Raw genomic sequence first — 21,154 nt, forward strand, 5'->3', positions numbered from 1 at the left:
ACTACTCTGCTAAACCCCCAGTAACTATATCCCCCAATATTCTACCCCCAAACTGAACTCCACCCCCCCCCAATCCCCATGGTATATCACTACTCTGCTACCCCCCATAGTAACTATAATCCGCCACTACTCTGCCCCCCAAACTGCACTTCATTTCCCCCCTGAAATCGTCCTGGTATATCACATAAACATGAAACTTTCCAGCTGTCCCCAGTCCATCCGTCACACACAGTCATACAGAGGAGCCCAGACAGACAGCAAGGCCCATGCCACCTACCTGTTTAGGGGGGGGGCCATCCCGTTTGCCCTCCGGTATGTTGCCGGCCTTGGGGGGCAGTTTGCGGGTGGATTTATTGCTCGTCTTTATGGCCGGGCGGCAGACGTAATTCTCCAGGTTTTTTGGGGGCTTTTTAGTCCTTTTGGCTTGAAGTCCAATTTTCACCTTAAAATGCCCCTCAGAAAAAACACTCTGAGTGACGGAGAAGTGCTGGGGGTCAGTGCCCTCTCCTGGGCAGAGCTGTGCCCCCCCCCCCCCCCCCCCCCCCCCCCCCCCCCCCCCCCCCCCCCCCCCCCCCCCCCCCCCCCCCCCCCCCCCCCCCCCCCCCCCCCCCCCCCCCCCCCCCGCCCCCCCCCCCCCCCCCCCACCCCCCCCCCCCCCCCCCCCCCCGCCCCCCCCCCCCCCCCCCCCCCCCCCCCCCCCCCCCCCCCCCTCCCCCCCCCCCCCCCCCCCCCCCCCCCCCCCCCCCCCCCCCCCCCCCCCCACCCCCCCCCCCCCCCCCCCCCCCCCCCCCCCCCCCCCCCCCCCCCCCCCCCCACCCCCCCCCCCCCCCCCCCCCCCCCCCCCCCCCCCCCCCCCCCCCCCCCCCCCCCCCCCCCCCCCCCCCCCCCCCCCCCCCCACCCCCCCCCCCCCCCCCCCCCCCCCCCCCCCCCCCCCCCCCCCCCCCCCCCCCCCCCCCCCCCCCCCCCCCCCCCCCCCCCCCCCCCCCCCCCCCCCCCCCCCCCCCCCCCCCCCCCCCCCCCCCCCCCCCCCCCCCCCCCCCCCCCCCCCCCCCCCCCCCCCCCCCCCCCCCCCCCCCCCCCCCCCCCCCCCCCCCCCCCCCCCCCCCCCCCCCCCCCCCCCCCCCCCCCCCCCCCCCCCACCCCCCCCAACCGCCCCCCCCCCCCCCCCCCCCCCCTCGCCCCCCCCCCCCCCCACCCCCCCCCCCCCCCCCCCCCCCCCCCCCCCCCCCCCCCCACCCCCCCCCCCCCCCCCCCAGCCCCCCCACCCCCCCCCCCTCCGACCCCCCCCCCCCCCCCCCCCCCGCCCCCCCCCCCCCCCCCCCCCCCCCCCCCCCCCCCCCCCACCCCCCCCCCCCGCCCCCCCCCTCCCCCACCCCACCACCCCCCCGCCCCCTCCCCCCCCCCCCCCCCCCCCCCCCCCCCCCCCCCCCCCCCCCCCCCCCCCCCCCCCCACCCCCCCCCCGCCCCCCCCCCCCCCCCCCCCCCCCCCCCGCCCCCCCCCCCCCCCCCCCCACCCCCCCCACCCCCCCACCCGCCCCCCCCCACCCCCCCCCCCCCCGCCCCCCCGCCCCCCCCCCCCGCCCCTCGCCCCCCCCCCCCCGCCCCCCCCCCCACCCCGCCTCCCCTCCCCCCCCCCCACCCCCCCCCCCCCCCCCCCCCCCCGCCCCTCCCCCCCCCCCCCCCCCCCCCCCCCCCCCCCCCCCCCCCCTCCGCCCCCCCCGCCCCCCCCCCCCCCCCCCTCCCCCCCACCCCCCCCCCCCCCCCCCCCCCCCGCCCCCCCCCCCCCCCCCCCCCCCCGCCCCACCCCAGCTGTCCCCCCCCCCCCACCCCCCCCCCCCCCCGCCCCCCCCCCCCCCCCCCCCCCCCCCCCCCCCCACCCCCCCACCCCCCCCCCCACCCCCCCCCCCGCCCCCCCCCCCAGCCCCCCCCCCCCCCCCCCCCCCCCCCCCCCCCCCCCACCCCCCCCCCCCCCCCCCCGCCCCCCCACCCCCCCCCCCCACCCACCCCCCCACCCTCCCCCCCCCCCCACCCCCGCCCCCCCACCCCCCCCCCGTCATCCCCCCCCCCCTCCCCCCCCCCCCTCCCCGACCCCCCCCCCCTCCCCCCCCCCCCCCCCCCCCCCCCCCCCCCCCCCCCCCCCCCCCCCCCCCCCCCCCCCCCCCCCCCCCCCCCCCCCCCCCCCCCCCCCCCCCCCCCCCCCCCCCCCCCCCCCCCCCCCCCCCCCCCCCACCCCCCCCCCCCCCCCCCCCCCCCCCCCCCCCCCCCACCCCCCCCCCCCCCCCCCCCCGCCCCCCCCCCCCCCCCCCCCCCCCCCCCCACCCCCCCCCCCCCCCCCCCCCCCCCCCCCCCCCCCCCCCCCCCCCCCCCCCCCCCCCCCCCCCCCCCCCCCCCCCCCCCCCCCCCCCCCCCCCCCCCCCCCCCCCACCCCCCCCGCCCCCCCCCCCCCCCCCCCCTCCCCCCCCCCCCCCCCCCCCCCCCCCCCCCCCCCCCCCCCCCCCCCCCCCCCCCCCCACCCCCCCCCCCCCCCCCCCCCCCCCCCCCCCCCCCCCCCCCCCCCCCCCCCCCCGCCCCCGCGCCCGCCCCGCCCCCCCCCCCCCTCCCCGCCGCCCCGCCCCCCCCCCCCCTCCCCCCCCCCCCCCCCCCCCCCCCCCCCCCCCCCGCCCCCCCCCCCCCCCCCCCCCCCCCCCCCCCCCCCCCCCCCCCCCCCCCCCCCCCCCCCCCCCCCCAGCCCCCCCCCCCCCCCCCCCCCCCCCCCCCCCCCCCCCCCCCCCCCTCCCCCCCCCCCCCCCCCCCCCCCCCCCCCCCCCCCCCCCCCCCCCCCCCGCCCCCCCCCCCCCCCCCCCCCCCCCCCCCCCCCCCCCCCCCCCCCCCCCCCCCCCCCCCCCCCCCCCCCCCCCCCCCCCCCCCCCCCCCCCCCCCCCCCCCCCCCCCCCCCCCCCCCCCTCCCCCCCCCCCCCCCCCCCCCCCCCCCCCCCCCCCCCGCCCCCCCCCCCCCCCCCCCGCCCCCCCCCCCCCCCCCCCCCCCCCCCCCCCCCCCCCCCCCCCCCCCCCCCCCCCCCCCCCCCCCCCCCCCCCCCACCCCCCCCCCCCCCCCCCCCCCCCCGCCTCCCCCCCCCCCCCCCCCCCCCCCCCGCCCCCCCCCCCCCCCACCGCCCCCCCCCTCCCCCCCCCACCCCCCCCCCCCCCCCCCCCCCCCCCCCCCCCCCGCCCCCCCCCCCCCCCCCGCCCCCGCCCCCCCCCCCCCCCCCCCCCCCCCTCCGCCCCCCCCCCCCCCCCCCCCCCCCCCCCCCCCCCCCCTCGACTGGCTGCTACTCGACTCTGGGGGGCGTCCTCCTGCTGGGATTTTTCCACAGACACTCCTTATTAAGGGGCCACTTCTAACATATGCGAATCCCTATGATCCATCCAAAGGAACTTCCCTCGGAACTGGGGGGTCCGAGAGCCAGGCCATGGGGGGGAAGCATGCGACAGCACTAGAGTAGGTTTCCAGATCCCCTCTGGCAACACCAGAGCTGCTCAGTGTAAAGTACAAGTCTTATAAACACATAAGAGACCGTCAGTGTAGTACAAGTCATTAGTAAGACATAGAGACGTCAGATGTAAGTAAAAGTCAGTAGTACATACATAGAGAGCGTCAGTGTAAGTAAAAGTCATTTAGTACACACATAGAGACCGTCAGTGTAAGTAAAGCTCAATAGTAAACATAGAAACCGTCAGTGTAAGTAAAGATCAGTAGACATAGGAGAGCGTCAGTGTAAGTACAAGTCATTTAGTAAACATAGAGCGCGTCAGTGTAAGACAAGTATTAGTACACTAGAGAGCGCAGTGTATAGTACAAGTCATAGTAATAGAGACCGTCAGTGTAAAGTACAAGTCATAAGTAATAGAGACGTCAGTGTAAGTACAAGTCAATAGTAACAACATAGAGAGGCAGTAGGTAAGGCTACAAGTCGAATAGTACAACATAGAAACCGGGATACAGTGTAAGTCAAGTCATTGTAACAAAGAGACCGTCAGTGTAAGTACACAGTCAATAGTCACAACATAGAGACCGTAAGTACAAGTCAATAGTACACAACATAGGACGTCAGTGTAAGTACAAGTTCATTAGTACATTACAGGACCCGTCAGTGTAAGTACAAGTCATAGTACAGACATAGACCCGTCAGTGTAAGTACAAGTCAATAGTAACAACATAGAGACCATCAGTGTATAGTATAAGTCAGTAGTAAAAGATAGAGGGCGTCAGTGTAAGTAACAAGTCATTATACAACATAGAGACCGTCAGTGGTAGTAAACAGTCAGTAGTACACACCATAGAGACCGTCAGTGTAAGTACAAAGTCAGTAGAACAACATAGGAGAGCGTCAGTGCGTAAGTAGCATAGTCAATAGTACAACAGAGACCGTCAGTGTAAGTACAAGTCAGTAGTACAACATAGAGCGTAAGTGTAAGTACAACATAGAGAGCGTCAGTGTAAGTACAAGTCAATAGTACAACATAGAGACCGTCAGTGTAAGTACAACTCATTAGTACAACATAGAGACTGTCAGTGTAACTACAAGTCAGTAGAACAACATAGAGAGCGTCAGTGTAAGTACAAGTCAGTAGTACAACATAGAGCGTAAGTGTAAGTACAAGTCATTAGTACAACATAGAGACCGTCAGTGTAAGTACAAGTCAATAGTACAACATAGAGAGCGTCAGTGTAAGTACAAGTCAATAGTACAACATAGAGACCGCCAGTGTAAGTACACAGTCAATAGTACAACATAAAACATAGAGAACCGTGTGTAAGTACACAGTCATTAGTACAACAGAGACGTCGTGGTAAGTTAAAGTCAATAGTAAACATAGAAGACGTAAGTAAAAGTTCAATAGTAAACATAGAGACCGTCAGTGTAAGTACAAGTCATTAGTACAACAGAGCACCGTCAGTGTACAGTAGCAAGTCAATAAGTACAACATAGAGAGTGTAAGTACAAGTCATTAGTAAAGGCATAGAGAGGCGTCAGTGTAAGTACAAGTCAATAGTACAAGAGAACGTCAGTGTAAGTACAAGTCAGTAGTACCACATAGAAACGTCAGTGGTCAAGTCACAATCATTACGTACATGCAATTGAGAGCGTCAGTGTAAGTACAAGTCAGTAGAACAACATAGAGAGCGTAGTGGTAAAGTACAAGTCAATAGTACAAGCATAAAGACCGCGTGTAAGTAACAAGTCCGTAAGTACAACATAGAAGGCGTAAGTGGGTAGAGTACAAAGTCAGTAGTAAACATAGATGAGCGTCAGTGTAAGTACATAGTCAATAAGTAAAAAATAAGACCAGTCAGTGTAAGTACATAGTCAGTAGTAGCATACAAATAGAGCGTCAGTGTAAGTATAAAGTCAGTAGTAATAAGATAGAGGGCAGTCAAGTGTAAGTACAAGCTCAATGTAACAGAACCGTCATGTAGTACAAGTCATTAGTACAACATAAGAGAGCCGTCAGTGTAAGACAAGTCAGTAGAACAACATAGATGAGCGTCAGTGTAAAGTATAGAGTCAGTAGTAAAGATAGAGGGCGTCAGTGTAAGTAGCAAAGTTCAATAGTACATGGACGCGTCCAGTGTAAGTCACAAGTACATATAGTACAACAGAGACCGAAAGTGTAAGTACAAGTCAGTAGAACAACATAGAGACAGTCAGTGGTAAGTACAAGTCAGTAGAAAAACAGAGAGCGTCAGTGTAAGTAATAAGTCAGTAGTAAAAGATAGAGGGCGTCAAGTGTAAGTAAATAAGGTCAGTAGAAAACATAGAGCAGCCGTCAGTGTAAGTATAAGTCAGTAGTAAAAAAGATAGAGGGGCGTCCAGTGTAGTACAAAGTCAAGTTAGTACACCATGAGAGAGCGTCAGTGTAAGTACAAGTCAGTTAAGTAACACACAGAGACCCGTAGTGTAAGCTAAAGTCAGTAGAACAACATAGAGGAGCGTCAGTGTAGTAACCAAGTCAATTAGTACAACATGAACCTGTCAGTGTAGTACAAGGTCAATAGTACCACAGAGACCGTCAGTGTAAGGTACAAGTCCAGTAGATACAATCATAGAGAGGCGTTCAGTGTAAGTACAAGTCAATAGTAAGAACATAGAGACCAGTCAGTGTACATGTAACAAGGCAATAGTACAACAGAGACGTCAGTGTAAGTACAAGTCAGTAGAACTAGAGAGCTCAGTGTAAGTTACAAGTCATTAGTACTAATAGAGAGCGTCAGTGTAAGTACATTTCATAGTCAAGTACAAAGTCAATAGTACAACATAGAGAGCGTCAGTGTAAGTACAAGTCAATAGTACAACAGAGACCGTCAGTGTAAGTACAAGTCAATAGTACAACATAGAGACCGTCAGTGTAAGTACAAGTCAATAGTACAACATAGAAACCGTCAGTGTAAGTACAAGTCATTAGTACAACAGAGACCGTCAGTGTAAGTACAAGTCAGTAGTACAACATAGAGCGTCAGTGTAAGTATAAGTCAGTAGTAAAAGATAGAGGGCGTCAGTGTAAGTACAAGTCAATAGTACAGAGACCGTCAGTGTAAGTACAAGTCATTAGTACAACATAGAGACCGTCAGTGTAAGTACAAGTCAGTAGAACAACATAGAGAGCGTCAGTGTAAGTATAAGTCAGTAGTAAAAGATAGAGGGTGTCAGTGTAAGTACAAGTCAACAGTACAGAGACCGTCAGTGTAAGTACAAGTCAATAGTACAACAGAGACCGTCAGTGTAAGTACAAGTCAGTAGAACAACATAGAGACCGTCAGTGTAAGTACAAGTCAGTAGAACAACATAGAGAGCGTCAGTGTAAGTATAAGTCAGTAGTAAAAGATAGAGGGCGTCAGTGTAAGTACAAGTCAGTAGTACAACATAGAGCGTAAGTGTAAGTACAAGTCAGTAGAACAACATAGAGAGCGTCGGTGTAAGTACAAGTCAATAGTACAACAGAGACCGTCAGTGTAAGTACAAGTCATTAGTACAGCATAGAGACCGTCAGTGTAAGTACAAAGTCAGTAGTACAACATAGAGAGCGTCAGTGTAAGTACAAGTCAGTAGTACAACATAGAGAGCGTCAGTGTAAGTACAAGTCAATAGTACAACAGAGACCGTCAGTGTAAGTACAAGTCAGTAGAACAACATAGAGAGCGTCAGTGTAAGTACAAGTCAATAGTACAACATAGAGACCGTCAGTGTAAGTACAAGTCAATAGTACAACAGAGACCGTCAGTGTAAGTACAAGTCAGTAGAACAACATAGAGAGCGTCAGTGTAAGTACAAGTCAATAGTACAACAGAGACCGTCAGTGTAAGTACAAGTCAATAGTACAACAGAGACCGTCAGTGTAAGTACAAGTCAGTAGAACATAGAGAGCGTCAGTGTAAGTACAAGTCATTAGTACAACATAGAGAGCGTCAGTGTAAGTACAAGTCATAGTACAACATAGAGAGCGTCAGTGTAAGTACAAGTCAATAGTACAACAGAGACCGTCAGTGTAAGTACAAGTCAATAGTACATAGAGACCGTCAGTGTAAGTACAAGTCATAGTACAACATAGAGACCGTCAGTGTAAGTACAAGTCAATAGTACAACATAGAAACCGTCAGTGTAAGTACAAGTCATTAGTACAACAGAGACCGTCAGTGTAAGTACAAGTCAGTAGTACAACATAGAGCGTCAGTGTAAGTACAAGTCAGTAGAACAACATAGAGAGCGTCAGTGTAAGTATAAGTCAGTAGTAAAAGATAGAGGGCGTCAGTGTAAGTACAAGTCAATAGTACAGAGACCGTCAGTGTAAGTACAAGTCATTAGTACAACATAGAGACCGTCAGTGTAAGTACAAGTCAGTAGAACAACATAGAGAGCGTCAGTGTAAGTATAAGTCAGTAGTAAAAGATAGAGGGCGTCAGTGTAAGTACAAGTCAATAGTACAGAGACCGTCAGTGTAAGTACAAGTCAATAGTACAACAGAGACCGTCAGTGTAAGTACAAGTCAGTAGAACAACATAGAGACCGTCAGTGTAAGTACAAGTCAGTAGAACAACATAGAGAGCGTCAGTGTAAGTATAAGTCAGTAGTAAAAGATAGAGGGCGTCAGTGTAAGTACAAGTCAGTAGTACAACATAGAGCGTAAGTGTAAGTACAAGTCAATAGTACAACATAGAGGACCGTCAGTGTAAGTACAAGTCAATAGTACAACAGAGGACCGTCAGTGTAAGTACAAGTCATTAGTACAACATAGAGAGCGTCAGTGTAAGTACAAGTCAATAGTACAAGAGAGACCGTCAGTGTAAGTACAAGTCAGTAGTACAACATAGACCGTCAGTGTAAGTACAAGTCATTAGTACAGCATAGAGAGCGTCAGTGTAAGTACAAGTCAATAGTACAAGAGAGACCGTCAGTGTAAGTACAAGTCAGTAGTACAACATAGACCGTCAGTGTAAGTACAAGTCATTAGTACAGCATAGAGAGCGTCAGTGTAAGTACAAGTCAGTAGAACAATAGAGAGCGTCAGTGTAAGTACAAGTCAATAGTACAACATAGACCGTCAGTGTAAGTACAAGTCAGTAGTACAACATAGAGCATAAGTGTAAGTACAAGTCAGTAGTACAACATAGAGAGCGTCAGTGTAAGTACAAGTCAATAGTACAACATAGACCGTCAGTGTAAGTACAAGTCAGTAGTACAACATAGAGCGTCAGTGTAAGTACAAGTCAGTAGAACAACATAGAGAGCGTCAGTGTAAGTACAAGTCAATAGTACAACATAGACCGTCAGTGTAAGTACAAGTCAGTAGTACAACATAGAGACCATCAGTGTAAGTATAAGTCAGTAGTAAAAGATAGAGGGCGTCAGTGTAAGTACAAGTCAATAGTACAACAGAGACCGTCAGCGTAAGTACAAGTCATTAGTACAACATAGAGACCGTCAGTGTAAGTACAAGTCAGTAGAACAACATAGAGAGCTTCAGTGTAAGTACAAGTCAATAGTACAACAGAGACCGTCAGTGTAAGTACAAGTCAGTAGAACAACATAGAGAGCGTCAGTGTAAGTACAAGTCAATAGTACAACATAGAGACCGTCAGTGTAAGTACAAGTCAATAGTACAACAGAGACCGTCACTGTAAGTACAAGTCAGTAGAACAACATAGAGAGCGTCAGTGTAAGTACAAGTCATTAGTACAACATAGACCGTCAGTGTAAGTACAAGTCAGTAGTACAACATAGAGACCGTCAGTGTAAGTACAAGTCAGTAGTACAACATAGAGACCATCAGTGTAAGTATAAGTCAGTAGTAAAAGATAGAGGGCGTCAGTGTAAGTACAAGTCAATAGTACAGAGACCGTCAGTGTAAGTACAAGTCAGTAGAACAACATAGAGACCGTCAGTGTAAGTACAAGTCAGTAGAACAACATAGAGAGCGTCAGTGTAAGTATAAGTCAGTAGTAAAAGATAGAGGGCGTCAGTGTAAGTACAAGTCAATAGTACAGAGACCGTCAGTGTAAGTACAAGTCAATAGTACAACAGAGACCGTCAGTGTAAGTACAAGTCAGTAGAACAACATAGAGAGCGTCGGTGTAAGTACAAGTCAATAGTACAGAGACCGTCAGTGTAAGTACAAGTCATTAGTACAGCATAGAGACCGTCAGTGTAAGTACAAAGTCAGTAGTACAACATAGAGAGCGTCAGTGTAAGTACAAGTCAATAGTACAACAGAGACCGTCAGTGTAAGTACAAGTCAGTAGAACAACATAGAGAGCGTCAGTGTAAGTACAAGTCAATAGTACAACATAGAGACCGTCAGTGTAAGTACAAGTCAATAGTACAACAGAGACCGTCAGTGTAAGTACAAGTCAGTAGAACAACATAGAGAGCGTCAGTGTAAGTACAAGTCAATAGTACAACATAGAGAGCGTCAGTGTAAGTACAAGTCAGTAGTACAACATAGAGAGCGTCAGTGTAAGTACAAGTCATTAGTACAACATAGAGACCGTCAGTGTAAGTACAAGTCATTAGTACAACATAGAGACCGTCAGTGTAAGTACAAGTCATTAGTACAACATAGAAACCGTCAGTGTAAGTATAAGTCAGTAGTACAACATAGAGACCGTCAGTGTAAGTACAAGTCAGTAGTACAACATAGAGACCGTCAGTGTAAGTACAAGTCATTAGTACAACATAGAGATAATATACCCCCATAGCTATTAGCAACACAGGGTGACTGTATTCTATGGGCTGACACTTACAGGCGGCAGTTGCTGATCACATTCCTCATGACCAATAACTGGGCAGAAAGGGCAAGTGATGTAATGCGAGTGTGTGTAGCACTCCCCCTGCTGGCAGCCAATGAGAGGGCCAGGAAGTGAGCCTGCACAAGTCAGCAGGTAGGGGACATACAGCAATGGTATACGTAGGGCACGTCCCACATGTTATGGGATCCCGACAGCACAAAACGCTAAATAATCCACAACCCACATATAATAAAAAAAAAGACAAATTGACTCAGAATAGTCTGTGTATCATATTAAAAGTTAATGTAAAAAGGTGAACTAGCCCTTTAATTGGAAGAGGAGCCAAATATTTACCATAAAATAGCAGGACAGCTCCAATTAAAGGGATGATCCAGGAAAGCAAGGGTAGCAAAATGTGGCCCCCCACCTTGTCCCCTGCTTGTGCAGTGATGTCACACGTGAGCAAACTATTACTCATTACTTGTACCTCATGAGCTATGATGTCAGTATTCCCAAACAGTTACATCACTAGTAGGCAGCCCAGCAAAGTTATGATGTCATTAGGTGGCTGCAAGTACTGCTACCCAGTTACTGCCATTAAATACTCCCCCATTATAACTGTGCTCTCCAGAGACCCCACACCCCCTTGGGGGTCCAGCCGAGTTATGAAGTCATCCCCCCGCTGTCAGTTTCACTAGATGCCCCCTCCCCACACCAGTGAGAGCAGACCCCCGCTGTAGCTGCCAGTGATGTGTCAGATTTGGGCCACTATTATGGGATAACACACACATTACAGCACTGCAGGCAAGCGAGCGGCTCCACCCACCCCTCCAGCCATAATGAATGTAAGGCACGGGGGGGAGAGAGCGGGGCTAAAGTCACTGCTCTACCTGCACACCCGGCTCCCTGTGGCCCCTCTCCAGCGACATTCAGCAGCCACTCCCACTTCTTTACCTCAGCCAATCAGTAAGAGGGGAGCAGCTCTGCTCTATTTACACTGAGGAGGAGGAGGAGGGCTGGCACTAGTGAGTGAGAGTTCTGCATCTCTACATGGGAGGGGGAAGCGAGGAGTAGAACTCCCAGGAACCTTTGCCTAATAACATACAATTAACTCCTTCCTGTCTGCTGGCCTGTCACACAAGAGGGGCCCAAACAGAGAGACTCCTCCCCCTCCCTTATACAGAGTGTAAACTGTGACCATATAAAGGCACAAGGCTGCAGGCTGAGTTATACAGGGAACTCTGAGTATCACTCATGTATTATAAGGTATAATGTACCCCTACTGTAAATGATAAGGATATTAGAAGTCACTGAGGGGTTGTTCTGTGACCATATAAAGGCACAAGGCTGTAGGCTGAGTTATACAGGGAACTCTGAGTATCACTCATGTATTATAAGGGATAATGTACCCCCTACTGTAAATGATAAGGATATTAGAAGTCACTGAGGGGTTATATGACCATATAAAGACACAAGGCTGCAGGCTGAGTTATACAGGGAACTCTGAGTATCACTCATGTAGTATAAGGGATAATGTACCCCCTACTGTAAATGATAAGGATATTAGAATTCACTGAGGGGTTGTTCTGTGACCATATAAAGGCACAAGGCTGCAGGCTGAGTTATACAGGGAACTCTGAGTATCACTCATGTATTATAAGGGATAATGTACCCCCTACTGTAAATGATAAGGATATTAGAAGTCACTGAGGGGTTGTTCTGTGACCATATAAAGGCACAAGGCTGCAGGCTGAGTTATACAGGGAACGCTGAGTATCACTCATGTATTATAAGGGATAATGTACCCCCTACTGTAAATGATAAGGATATTAGAAGTCACTGAGGGGTTGTTCTGTGACCATATAAAGGCACAAGGCTGCAGGCTGAGTTATACAGGGAACTCTGAGTATCACTCATGTATTATAAGGGATAATGTACCCCCTACTGTAAATGATAAGGATATTAGAAGTCACTGAGGGGTTGTTCTGTGACCATATAAAGGCACAAGGCTGCAGGCTGAGTTATACAGGGAACTCTGAGTATCACTCATGTATTATAAGGGATAATGTACCCCCTACTGTTAATGATAAGGATTAGAAGTCACTGAGGGGTTGTTCTGTGACCATATAAAGGCACAAGGCTGCAGACTGAGTTATACAGGGAACTCTGAGTATCACTCATGTATTATAAGGGATAATGTACCCCCTACTGTAAATGATAAGGATATTAGAAGTCACTGAGGGGTTGTTCTGTGACCATATAAAGGCACAAGGCTGCAGGCTGAGTTATACAGGGAACTCTGAGTATCACTCATGTATTATAAGGGATAATGTACCCCCTACTGTAAATGATAAGGATATTAGAAGTCACTGAGGGGTTGTTCTGTGACCATATAAAGGCACAAGGCTGCAGGCTGAGTTCTACAGGGAACTCTGAGTATCACTCATGTATTATAAGGGATAATGTACCCCCTACTGTAAATGATAAGGATATTAGAAGTCACTGAGGGGTTGTTCTGTGACCATATAAAGACACAAGGCTGCAGGCTGAGTTATACAGGGAACTCTGAGTATCACTCATGTATTATAAGGGATAATGTACCCCCTACTGTAAATGATAAGGATATTAGAAGTCACTGAGGGGTTGTTCTGTGACCATATAAAGGCACAAGGCTGCAGGCTGAGTTCTACAGGGAACTCTGAGTATCACTCATGTATTATAAGGGATAATGTACCCCCTACTGTAAATGATAAGGATATTAGAAGTCACTGAGGGGTTGTTCTGTGACCATATAAAGGCACAAGGCTGCAGGCTGAGTTATACAGGGAACTCTGAGTATCACTCATGTATTATAAGGGATAATGTACCCCCTACTGTAAATGATAAGGATATTAGAAGTCACTGAGGGGTTGTTCTGTGACCATATAAAGACACAAGGCTGCAGGCTGAGTTATACAGGGAACTCTGAGTATCACTCATGTATTATAAGGGATAATGTACCCCCTACTGTAAATGATAAGGATATTAGAAGTCACTGAGGGGTTGTTCTGTGACCATATAAAGGCACAAGGCTGCAGGCTGAGTTCTACAGGGAACTCTGAGTATCACTCATGTATTATAAGGGATAATGTACCCCCTACTGTAAATGATAAGGATATTAGAAGTCACTGAGGGGTTGTTCTGTGACCATATAAAGACACAAGGCTGCAGGCTGAGTTATACAGGGAACTCTGAGTATCACTCATGTATTATAAGGGATAATGTCTCTCTAGGGAGAAAGCAAGACAAGGTTTATAGTTCTGTGTAACTGTCATAGTGTCTGTCCCTTTCTCTTCTCTGCACTGCTGCTTCTGACTCCTGATACAACTTCCCAATATCCATTCATTCCTCATTCTCACTGGGTTTATAGTTCTGTGTAACTGTCATTGTGTCTGTCCCTTTCTCTTCTCTGCACTGCTGCTTCTGACTCCTGATACAACTTCCCAATATCCATTCATTCCTCATTCTCACTGGGTTTATAGTTCTGTGTAACTGTCATTGTGTCTGTCCCTTTCTCTGCACTGCTGCTTCTGACTCCTGATACAACTTCCCAATATCCATTCATTCCTCATTCTCACTGGGTTTATAGTTCTGTGTAACTGTCATTGTGTCTGTCCCTTTCTCTTCTCTGCACTGCTGTCCCTGACTCCTGATACAACTTCCCAATATCCATTCATTCCTCATTCTCACTGGGTTTATAGTTCTGTGTAACTGTCATTGTGTCTGTCCCTTTCTCTGCACTGCTGCCTCTGACTCCTGATACAACTTCCCAATATCCATTCATTCCTCATTCTCACTGGGTTTATAGTTCTGTGTAACTGTCATTGTGTCTGTCCCTTTCTCTGCACTGCTGCTTCTGACTCCTGATACAACTTCCCAATATCCATTCATTCCTCATTCTCACTGGGTTTATAGTTCTGTGTAACTGTCATTGTGTCTGTCCCTTTCTCTGCACTGCTGCCTCTGACTCCTGATACAACTTCCCAATATCCATTCATTCCTCATTCTCACTGGGTTTATAGTTCTGTGTAACTGTCATTGTGTCTGTCCCTTTCTCTGCACTGCACTGCTGCTTCTGACTCCTGATACAACTTCCCAATATCCATTCATTCCTCATTCTCACTGGGTTTATAGTTCTGTGTAACTGTCATTGTGTCTGTCCCTTTCTCTGCACTGCTGCTTCTGACTCCTGATACAGCTTCCCAATATCCATTCATTCCTCATTCTCACTGGGTTTATAGTTCTGTGTAACTGTCATTGTGTCTGTCCCTTTCTCTTCTCTGCACTGCTGCTTCTGACTCCTGATACAGCTTCCCAATATCCATTCATTCCTCATTCTCACTGGGTTTATAGTTCTGTGTAACTGTCATTGTGTCTGTCCCTTTCTCTTCTCTGCACTGCTGCTTCTGACTCCTGATACAACTTCCCAATATCCATTCATTCCTCATTCTCACTGGGTTTATAGTTCTGTGTAACTGTCATTGTGTCTGTCCCTTTCTCTTGTCTGCACTGCTGCTTCTGACTCCTGATACAACTTCCCAATATCCATTCATTCCTCATTCTCACTGGGTTTATAGTTCTGTGTAACTGTCAATGTGTCTGTCCCTTTCTCTGCACTGCTGACTCTGACTCCTGCTACACCTTCCCAATATCCATGCATTAGGGGACACACTGAGGGGTATATATGAATATATTGCCAAGTTATGTAAAGGAAAAAAGCACACCAATTGACACAGGCTGAAGTCTTTTTAAACTGAAGGGAAAGGGGAATCCAGACTGGCTGTTTAAGCAATTGTTGATTTAGGTTAGCGCTCTCACAGAGTCAATGTGTTCTAGTATTGCCCATCCACACTGCATGTTTAGCATCATAAATATGTTTAGCTAAATGTACTGTACTTTTTTGTTTCCTTCCTTTCTCAGGGGAATAGTTGCGTATGTTACTCTTGTGTTCACTCAATCGGACCTTAATGCTCCTACATGTCTGTCCCACATATAATAATCCACATGGACATTTGATTTCCGTCGTCTATATGAGAATAAGGGGGTGTCCATGAAGATGCTGCCCAGTTCCCGGTCTAGTTCTAATACTTTCCAGTGCTTTAAAATCATTTTTTTCCCAGTGGTGTTTAAGTGCCAAAGGTTGAGACAAATACGTTTTTCTTACCTTTCGGTTTAGTGACCTTCGCTTTTCTTATTAGCAGCTCATTGCGTTTAGCATTTTTACTCATCCCCTTGATTTAACTCTCCCCGATTATATCCCAGTTGTACGAAGTTTTTGACTTTCACTTTCATACAAGTCATTACCCATTATGTTCTGCCTTACTCTCTTCAATAGACTATGTGGGAGACCTTTGAACCCTACGGGTGGATGGCAAATGGCAGGCAGCAAAATAGTATTATAATCCATCGGCTTGTAACGCATGGTAGTAGTTATGTAATATTTTCTATTATAACCTTTACATCTAGGAACGCCAACTCACAATCGGAATGTTCAAAAAGTGAATTTAAAGGAGAAGGAAACCCCCTGGGTGTAAAAACCCTAACCCTGTGTGCCCCCCCCCCGTCCTACCTGTCCCCCTGGGCAATTGCCCCTAACTTGTTACTTACCCCTCTGCGCAGGTCCTGTCCACGGAGTTCAGTCGCCATCTTCTTCCATGCGCGTCTTCTTCCAGCTTTGACCGGCGTCTTCTGGCGCACGCACAGTAGGAACATTTACCGGTGCGGATCTACTGCACATGCGCCAAATGTCACAAAGTGAAATCAGAAAACTTCGTGATATTCGGCGCATGCGCAGTAGATCCGCACCGGTAAATATTCCTACTGTGCGTGCGCCAGAAGACGCCGGACAAAGCAGGAAGAAGACGCGCATGGAAGAAGATGGCGACTGAACTCCGTGGACAGGACCTGCGCAGAGGGGTAAGTAACAAGTTAGGGGCAATTGCCCAGGGGGACAGGTAGGCCAGGGGGTTTCCTTCTCCTTTAATGGTCTCAGTTTGTTCAGCTCCTGTACCATCAGTTCAAACTGTTCATCCGCACCATCCCAACGAAGAAAAAGATCATGCACATAGCGCCAATAATGCAGAGTACGATCATTCCAAGAATTGTTGTGTAAAATTTACTTATTTTCAAACATGAACGTATTGGTATATAACTGCCCTGTTAGCAGCCATTGCGCAGCCCATTGACTGTACAAAAGATTGGTCACAAAACACAAAATAATTCAACCGCAATTTTGTAAGATGGATTCATATACATTGTCTGCCTTCTGAATGTGGAATAGTGGAATACAAGTCACAGACATCCAGGGAACAGAATAGAACCTTCCTATCTGGTCATTTCACCTCCAACATCTTATTTCAAAACTAGACATTAAGGCCGTTAAATTAACGGGCACTAGAGGTCCGTGGGGCACATGCGCAGTAGCGCAATCCCACGGACACAGGGACTGGACGCAGACACACTTCAACTTTATTATATAGGATTCAGTTGTGAGCAAGTGGTGAAAAGGTTAAAAATCAGTTGGCACACACATCTACATACACTGCGAGTGTATTATGGACCCCCGGCTGGAGACTATAGGTCTTCTAGCTGGTTTTTGTAGGTTCTTGTGTATTTTCAGACCCTGTTTAACCATATATTCAAACATTGCAATAAATTTGTTGTTAATATTTGGAATAAACAAGCGATTTCACACCTAACTTATTTTTTTATCACTTCAACTTCCTTGTTTGGTTTCTTATTAAAATCACCAGCCCCATCTTTCCTCTTACATGTATCAAAATGGGCACGCAATTTAAAGGGATACCGTCATGGGAAAACATGGTTTTTTTTCAAAACACATCAGTTAATAGTGCTGCTCCAGCAGAATTCTGCACTGAAATCCATTTCTCAAAAAAGCAAAAAATATTTTTTTATATTCAATTTTGAAATCTGACATGGAGCTAGACATATTGTCAATTTCCCAGCTGCCCCTGGTCATGTGACTTGTGCCTGCACTTTAGGAGAGAAATGCTTTCTGGCAGGCTGCTGTTTTTCCTTCTCAATGTAACTGAATGTGTCTCAGTGGGACCTGGATTTTACTATTGAGTGTTGTTCTTAGATCTACCAGGCAGCTGTTATCTTGTTTTAGGGAGCTGTTATCTGGTTACCTTCCCATTGTTCTGTTGTTAGGCTGCTGGGAGGTGGGGAGATGATATCAATCCAACTTGCAGTACAGCAGTAAAGAGTGATTGAAGTTTATCAGAGCACAAGTCACATGACTGGGGGCAGCTGGGAAATTGACAATATGTCTAGCCCCATGTCAGATTTCAAAATTGAATATAAAAAAATCTGTTTGCTCTTTTGAGAAATGGATTTCAGTGCAGAATTCTGCTGGAGCAGCACTATTAACTGATTCATTTTGAAAATGTTTTTCCCCCCATGACAGTATCCCTGTAAAGTCCTTACAAACTTGAATAAGTCTAAATCAAATAAAATTTCAATGTTAAATGAATAAACCCCAGTCCTTTACTTTAACACCCCTCTTTCAGTCTCAGTAAGGCATCTTTGAGATAAATAAACAACGTGTTTACCTATGGTTAGCTTTCTGTTGGGAAAGGCGAAGGAAACCAATTGGACTTGGGGGGGGAATTCACAAAAGTGGAGAGAGCCCATTTCTGCAGTAAAAGTGATGGTAAACTGGTGTCAAATACTTTCTTCATATTCACAAACAGAAATCCGCATTGATTCCATTGGAACCGCCAATTTTCATTTTTTAGATAGTTTACCGACACTTCTATGAATTTTTCTTTCAAACAACATAAAAATGAAACAAAAATGACATTTTAAATAACACTTTCTCCCGAAATTTTAAAAATGGAGTACACCTTCCCTTATGTGTCACATCAATTCTAAAATAAACTGCTCTGTTTTGGGTCAGCCAATCTTTATTTCACTCCTCTTGTAGGTGCCCCATTGGGGAATGATCATATTAATAGGGATCAGCATTTTATAGTCAGGGCACAAGTTTCTTTCTAAACTTATAGGTGTAAAAGCCTCATTAACAAAACAAGTAAAACACTGATTAAACAAAAAGTATATTTTATACAATTTTAAATGTTAAAAGTTATTAACACACACTTGCGTTACTTTACTACTTTTATCTTAATGAATGAGGCAATATTAGCAATTTGAGTGATTATTTTATAGGAAAAGTAAAGCCTCCCAGGCATTTTTTCTTAGTTTTAGCAGCAATTAGAAAATTGACCAAAGATAATCTGATACAAATCCCTGTATAATGCAAAATAGCATTTCTTGTATTTAGTCCCTTATATCTCGTTACAGAAGTGAAATTACACAAACATGTCGGCAGATTTAGAAGGCCCACGTTATCCTCCAAAAAAAAAAAATAATGTATAATTTTCCTAGGTAAAATAAACCCCCTCAACCAAAAATTCTAATTTGATGGCTGACTGACAGGTGTAGGAAGAGCTAAAGACAAATTAAGAAAACATTTCGTTAAAATGTTGTGAAAAAGACACAATCTGAAAACTGTCTGTTTTAAAGACAAATTCACAAAAGTGGAGATAAAGGTTTGTGAATTTGGTGGGAAATCAGACATTTTTTATCTCAATATCACCACTTTTGTGAATTCCCCCCAAACAGTCTCAAATACTTTTTTAAATAAGGATAAAAAAGTGGTATGTTGGCACTGGGACAATTAGGGGACATTTTACATGCAATACTTCTGCTGTTCTCTATCTAATTAAATGTCCATGCGGATTATCATATGTGGGACAGACATGTAGGAGCAGTAAGGTCCGATTGAGTGAACATAACAGTTATAATTGATTTAGAGAGAGAAACCCCACCAATGGCTATAAATATTTAATTACCAAGTTACAAAGACTGGAGGTCTTTTTCAACAACCAATTAAGTGCAAATATAAAGTGCTGTGCAAATTTAAATTAAGTGCTAATATTCTAATCAATTGATTATCCGAGATAGCTTATAGTGATACTATTTATTGCTTAAATTATAATAAAATTAATTCTAATTAATAACACTCAACCAATTCATCCAGAAATTAGTTAATTAGAAGTATAAGTTCATTGATTAATTTTATATCCAGACTGAAATAAATCAATTGGTATTTCACATCTTGCTTTCAATTGATTATCCAATTAAGTGCAGTGCAATAAATTAATGTGAATAAGACTCGGTGAGGGTCATTTATCAACACTGGGCAAATTTGCCCATGGACAGTAACCCATGGCAACCAGATTGCTGCATTCATTGTTCTACTTGCAGCGGGCTTTAACAAGCTAATTATCGATTGGTTGCTATTGATAAGTGCCCATGGGCAAATTTGCCCAGTGTTGATAAATGAGCCCCAGTAATTCGTTGACTAATTAAAAAAGGAGTATAAAAATTGATGGCCAAAGTTAAAAGTGGGTTAAAAAGTCGTGTAGTCACAATCCATAATATAGTTAAAAGAAACTGGGAAAGAATAGATGGTGGAGTTGTCCCGTAAACTAACTGTCTGTTTGTTTCTAAAGTCTGGGACACCACAAAGTTTAGGCAGGACAGGGTAACGGGGGCTGTGGCCTTGGTATTTATCTTGCCCCAGTAGTTAGGAGAGGCTAAGTGACCCTAAAAAGCCCAAACCCACGGCCCCTTAGAATGGAAGGAAGAATGGAGATTGGTAAAGACAAAGTTGGATTTAAGCCAGAGGCAATTCACACCCACGTCTGCTGTAATATCGATCAGACCGTTACTCCAATTAGGTTAAGTTATTTAAAAAGAAAGAAAGATCTATTTGAATCAGGAGACTGAAATTCAATTGGAATTCAAAGAACGCCTACGCGCGTTTCGCTTAAAAGCTTTGTCATGACGAAAACGATGAGTCCGTACGGTACATGCATAGAAGTAGACTTCTGAAATGTGCATCACTATCTTCACTTCTCACGGGAACTTAGTCACGGAGGGTCACCAAGCTCAGTCAGCGTCATTACCTCCCAGTCACACGTCATCCGGATCTTCCTACTAGGATGACTATGTGTATCAGGACCCTCCCATAATCATGTCTATAGTAGGTGTATAGTGACGGACCCATTGAATCAATATTGTTCCTTATGATGGTAGCATCCAGAAGTTCAAAACTTCTCCAATAGGAACTGTCACAGTCGGCACCCTAAACCAGAACTAATGCCAAGCTCCCTGGTCTCGGCTCGGCTTCACCAGTAGTGTGACCGCCTTTGGCTTCGGGAGGAGCCCTCAGTGTACTCAGATGCCACCTGGACTTTTTGAGAGGAGCAAAGCGAGGAGTTCTGGCAAGCAAAGGGGCACGACTGTTGTAAAAGTCAGTTAGGCCGAAGGTCACGGTACAAATGGAGCAGGCAAAGAGAATCGTCAGACAGGCAGGATCGAGGCAGGCAGATATCGAGAATCGTCAGGCAGGCAAGGGTCAAACCGGGTTGTCAATCAAGGGGTTAAGCAGGAAGAGTTGTCGTAGGCAGGCAGGGGTCAGGTTCCAGAGATCAGAATAGTCAAACAGGCAGGCAGGGGTCAAAACAGATAATCAGGATCAGATTCAAACGGAATAGCAATAGCCAACAGCACCAGGAACAAATCCTATCACGGGCAATGACAGTGGAAATGCCCCTTTAATACTTTCAAATTTGGCGCCATTGCGCGCTGACGTCACCATGTCAGCGCGCATGCGCCTTTAAACCCGGAAGTGCACGTGCGCATGCGCACTAGGAAACCGACGCGAGAGGAGCAGCAGCGCGGCGGGCGTCCCTGCCGTCCCCCCACTAGACTACCAGGGTAGGACTTCCTTACAGGAACATTATCTCTTTAGAATGCACGGCACA

At 48.9% G+C, this 21,154-nt stretch overlaps 1 protein-coding gene across 1 annotated transcript in view; it reads right to left on the minus strand.

The window, feature by feature from the left end:
- Positions 1-523, minus strand: part of LOC108699167 (histone-lysine N-methyltransferase ASH1L) — a gene marked incomplete at its 5' end in the record, with an annotated part of 51,556 nt that extends 51,033 nt beyond the window's left edge. Inside the window, one exon of the mRNA XM_041574013.1 lies at positions 278-523. Coding sequence (XP_041429947.1) covers positions 278-523 — 246 coding nt within the window. The remainder of the gene's footprint in view (positions 1-277) is intronic.
- Between the last annotated feature and the right edge of the window lie 20,631 nt (positions 524-21,154).

The sequence above is a fragment of the Xenopus laevis genome, chromosome 8L, assembly GCF_017654675.1.
Source record: "Xenopus laevis strain J_2021 chromosome 8L, Xenopus_laevis_v10.1, whole genome shotgun sequence".
In the NCBI taxonomy this organism is placed as follows: Eukaryota; Metazoa; Chordata; class Amphibia; order Anura; family Pipidae; genus Xenopus; species Xenopus laevis.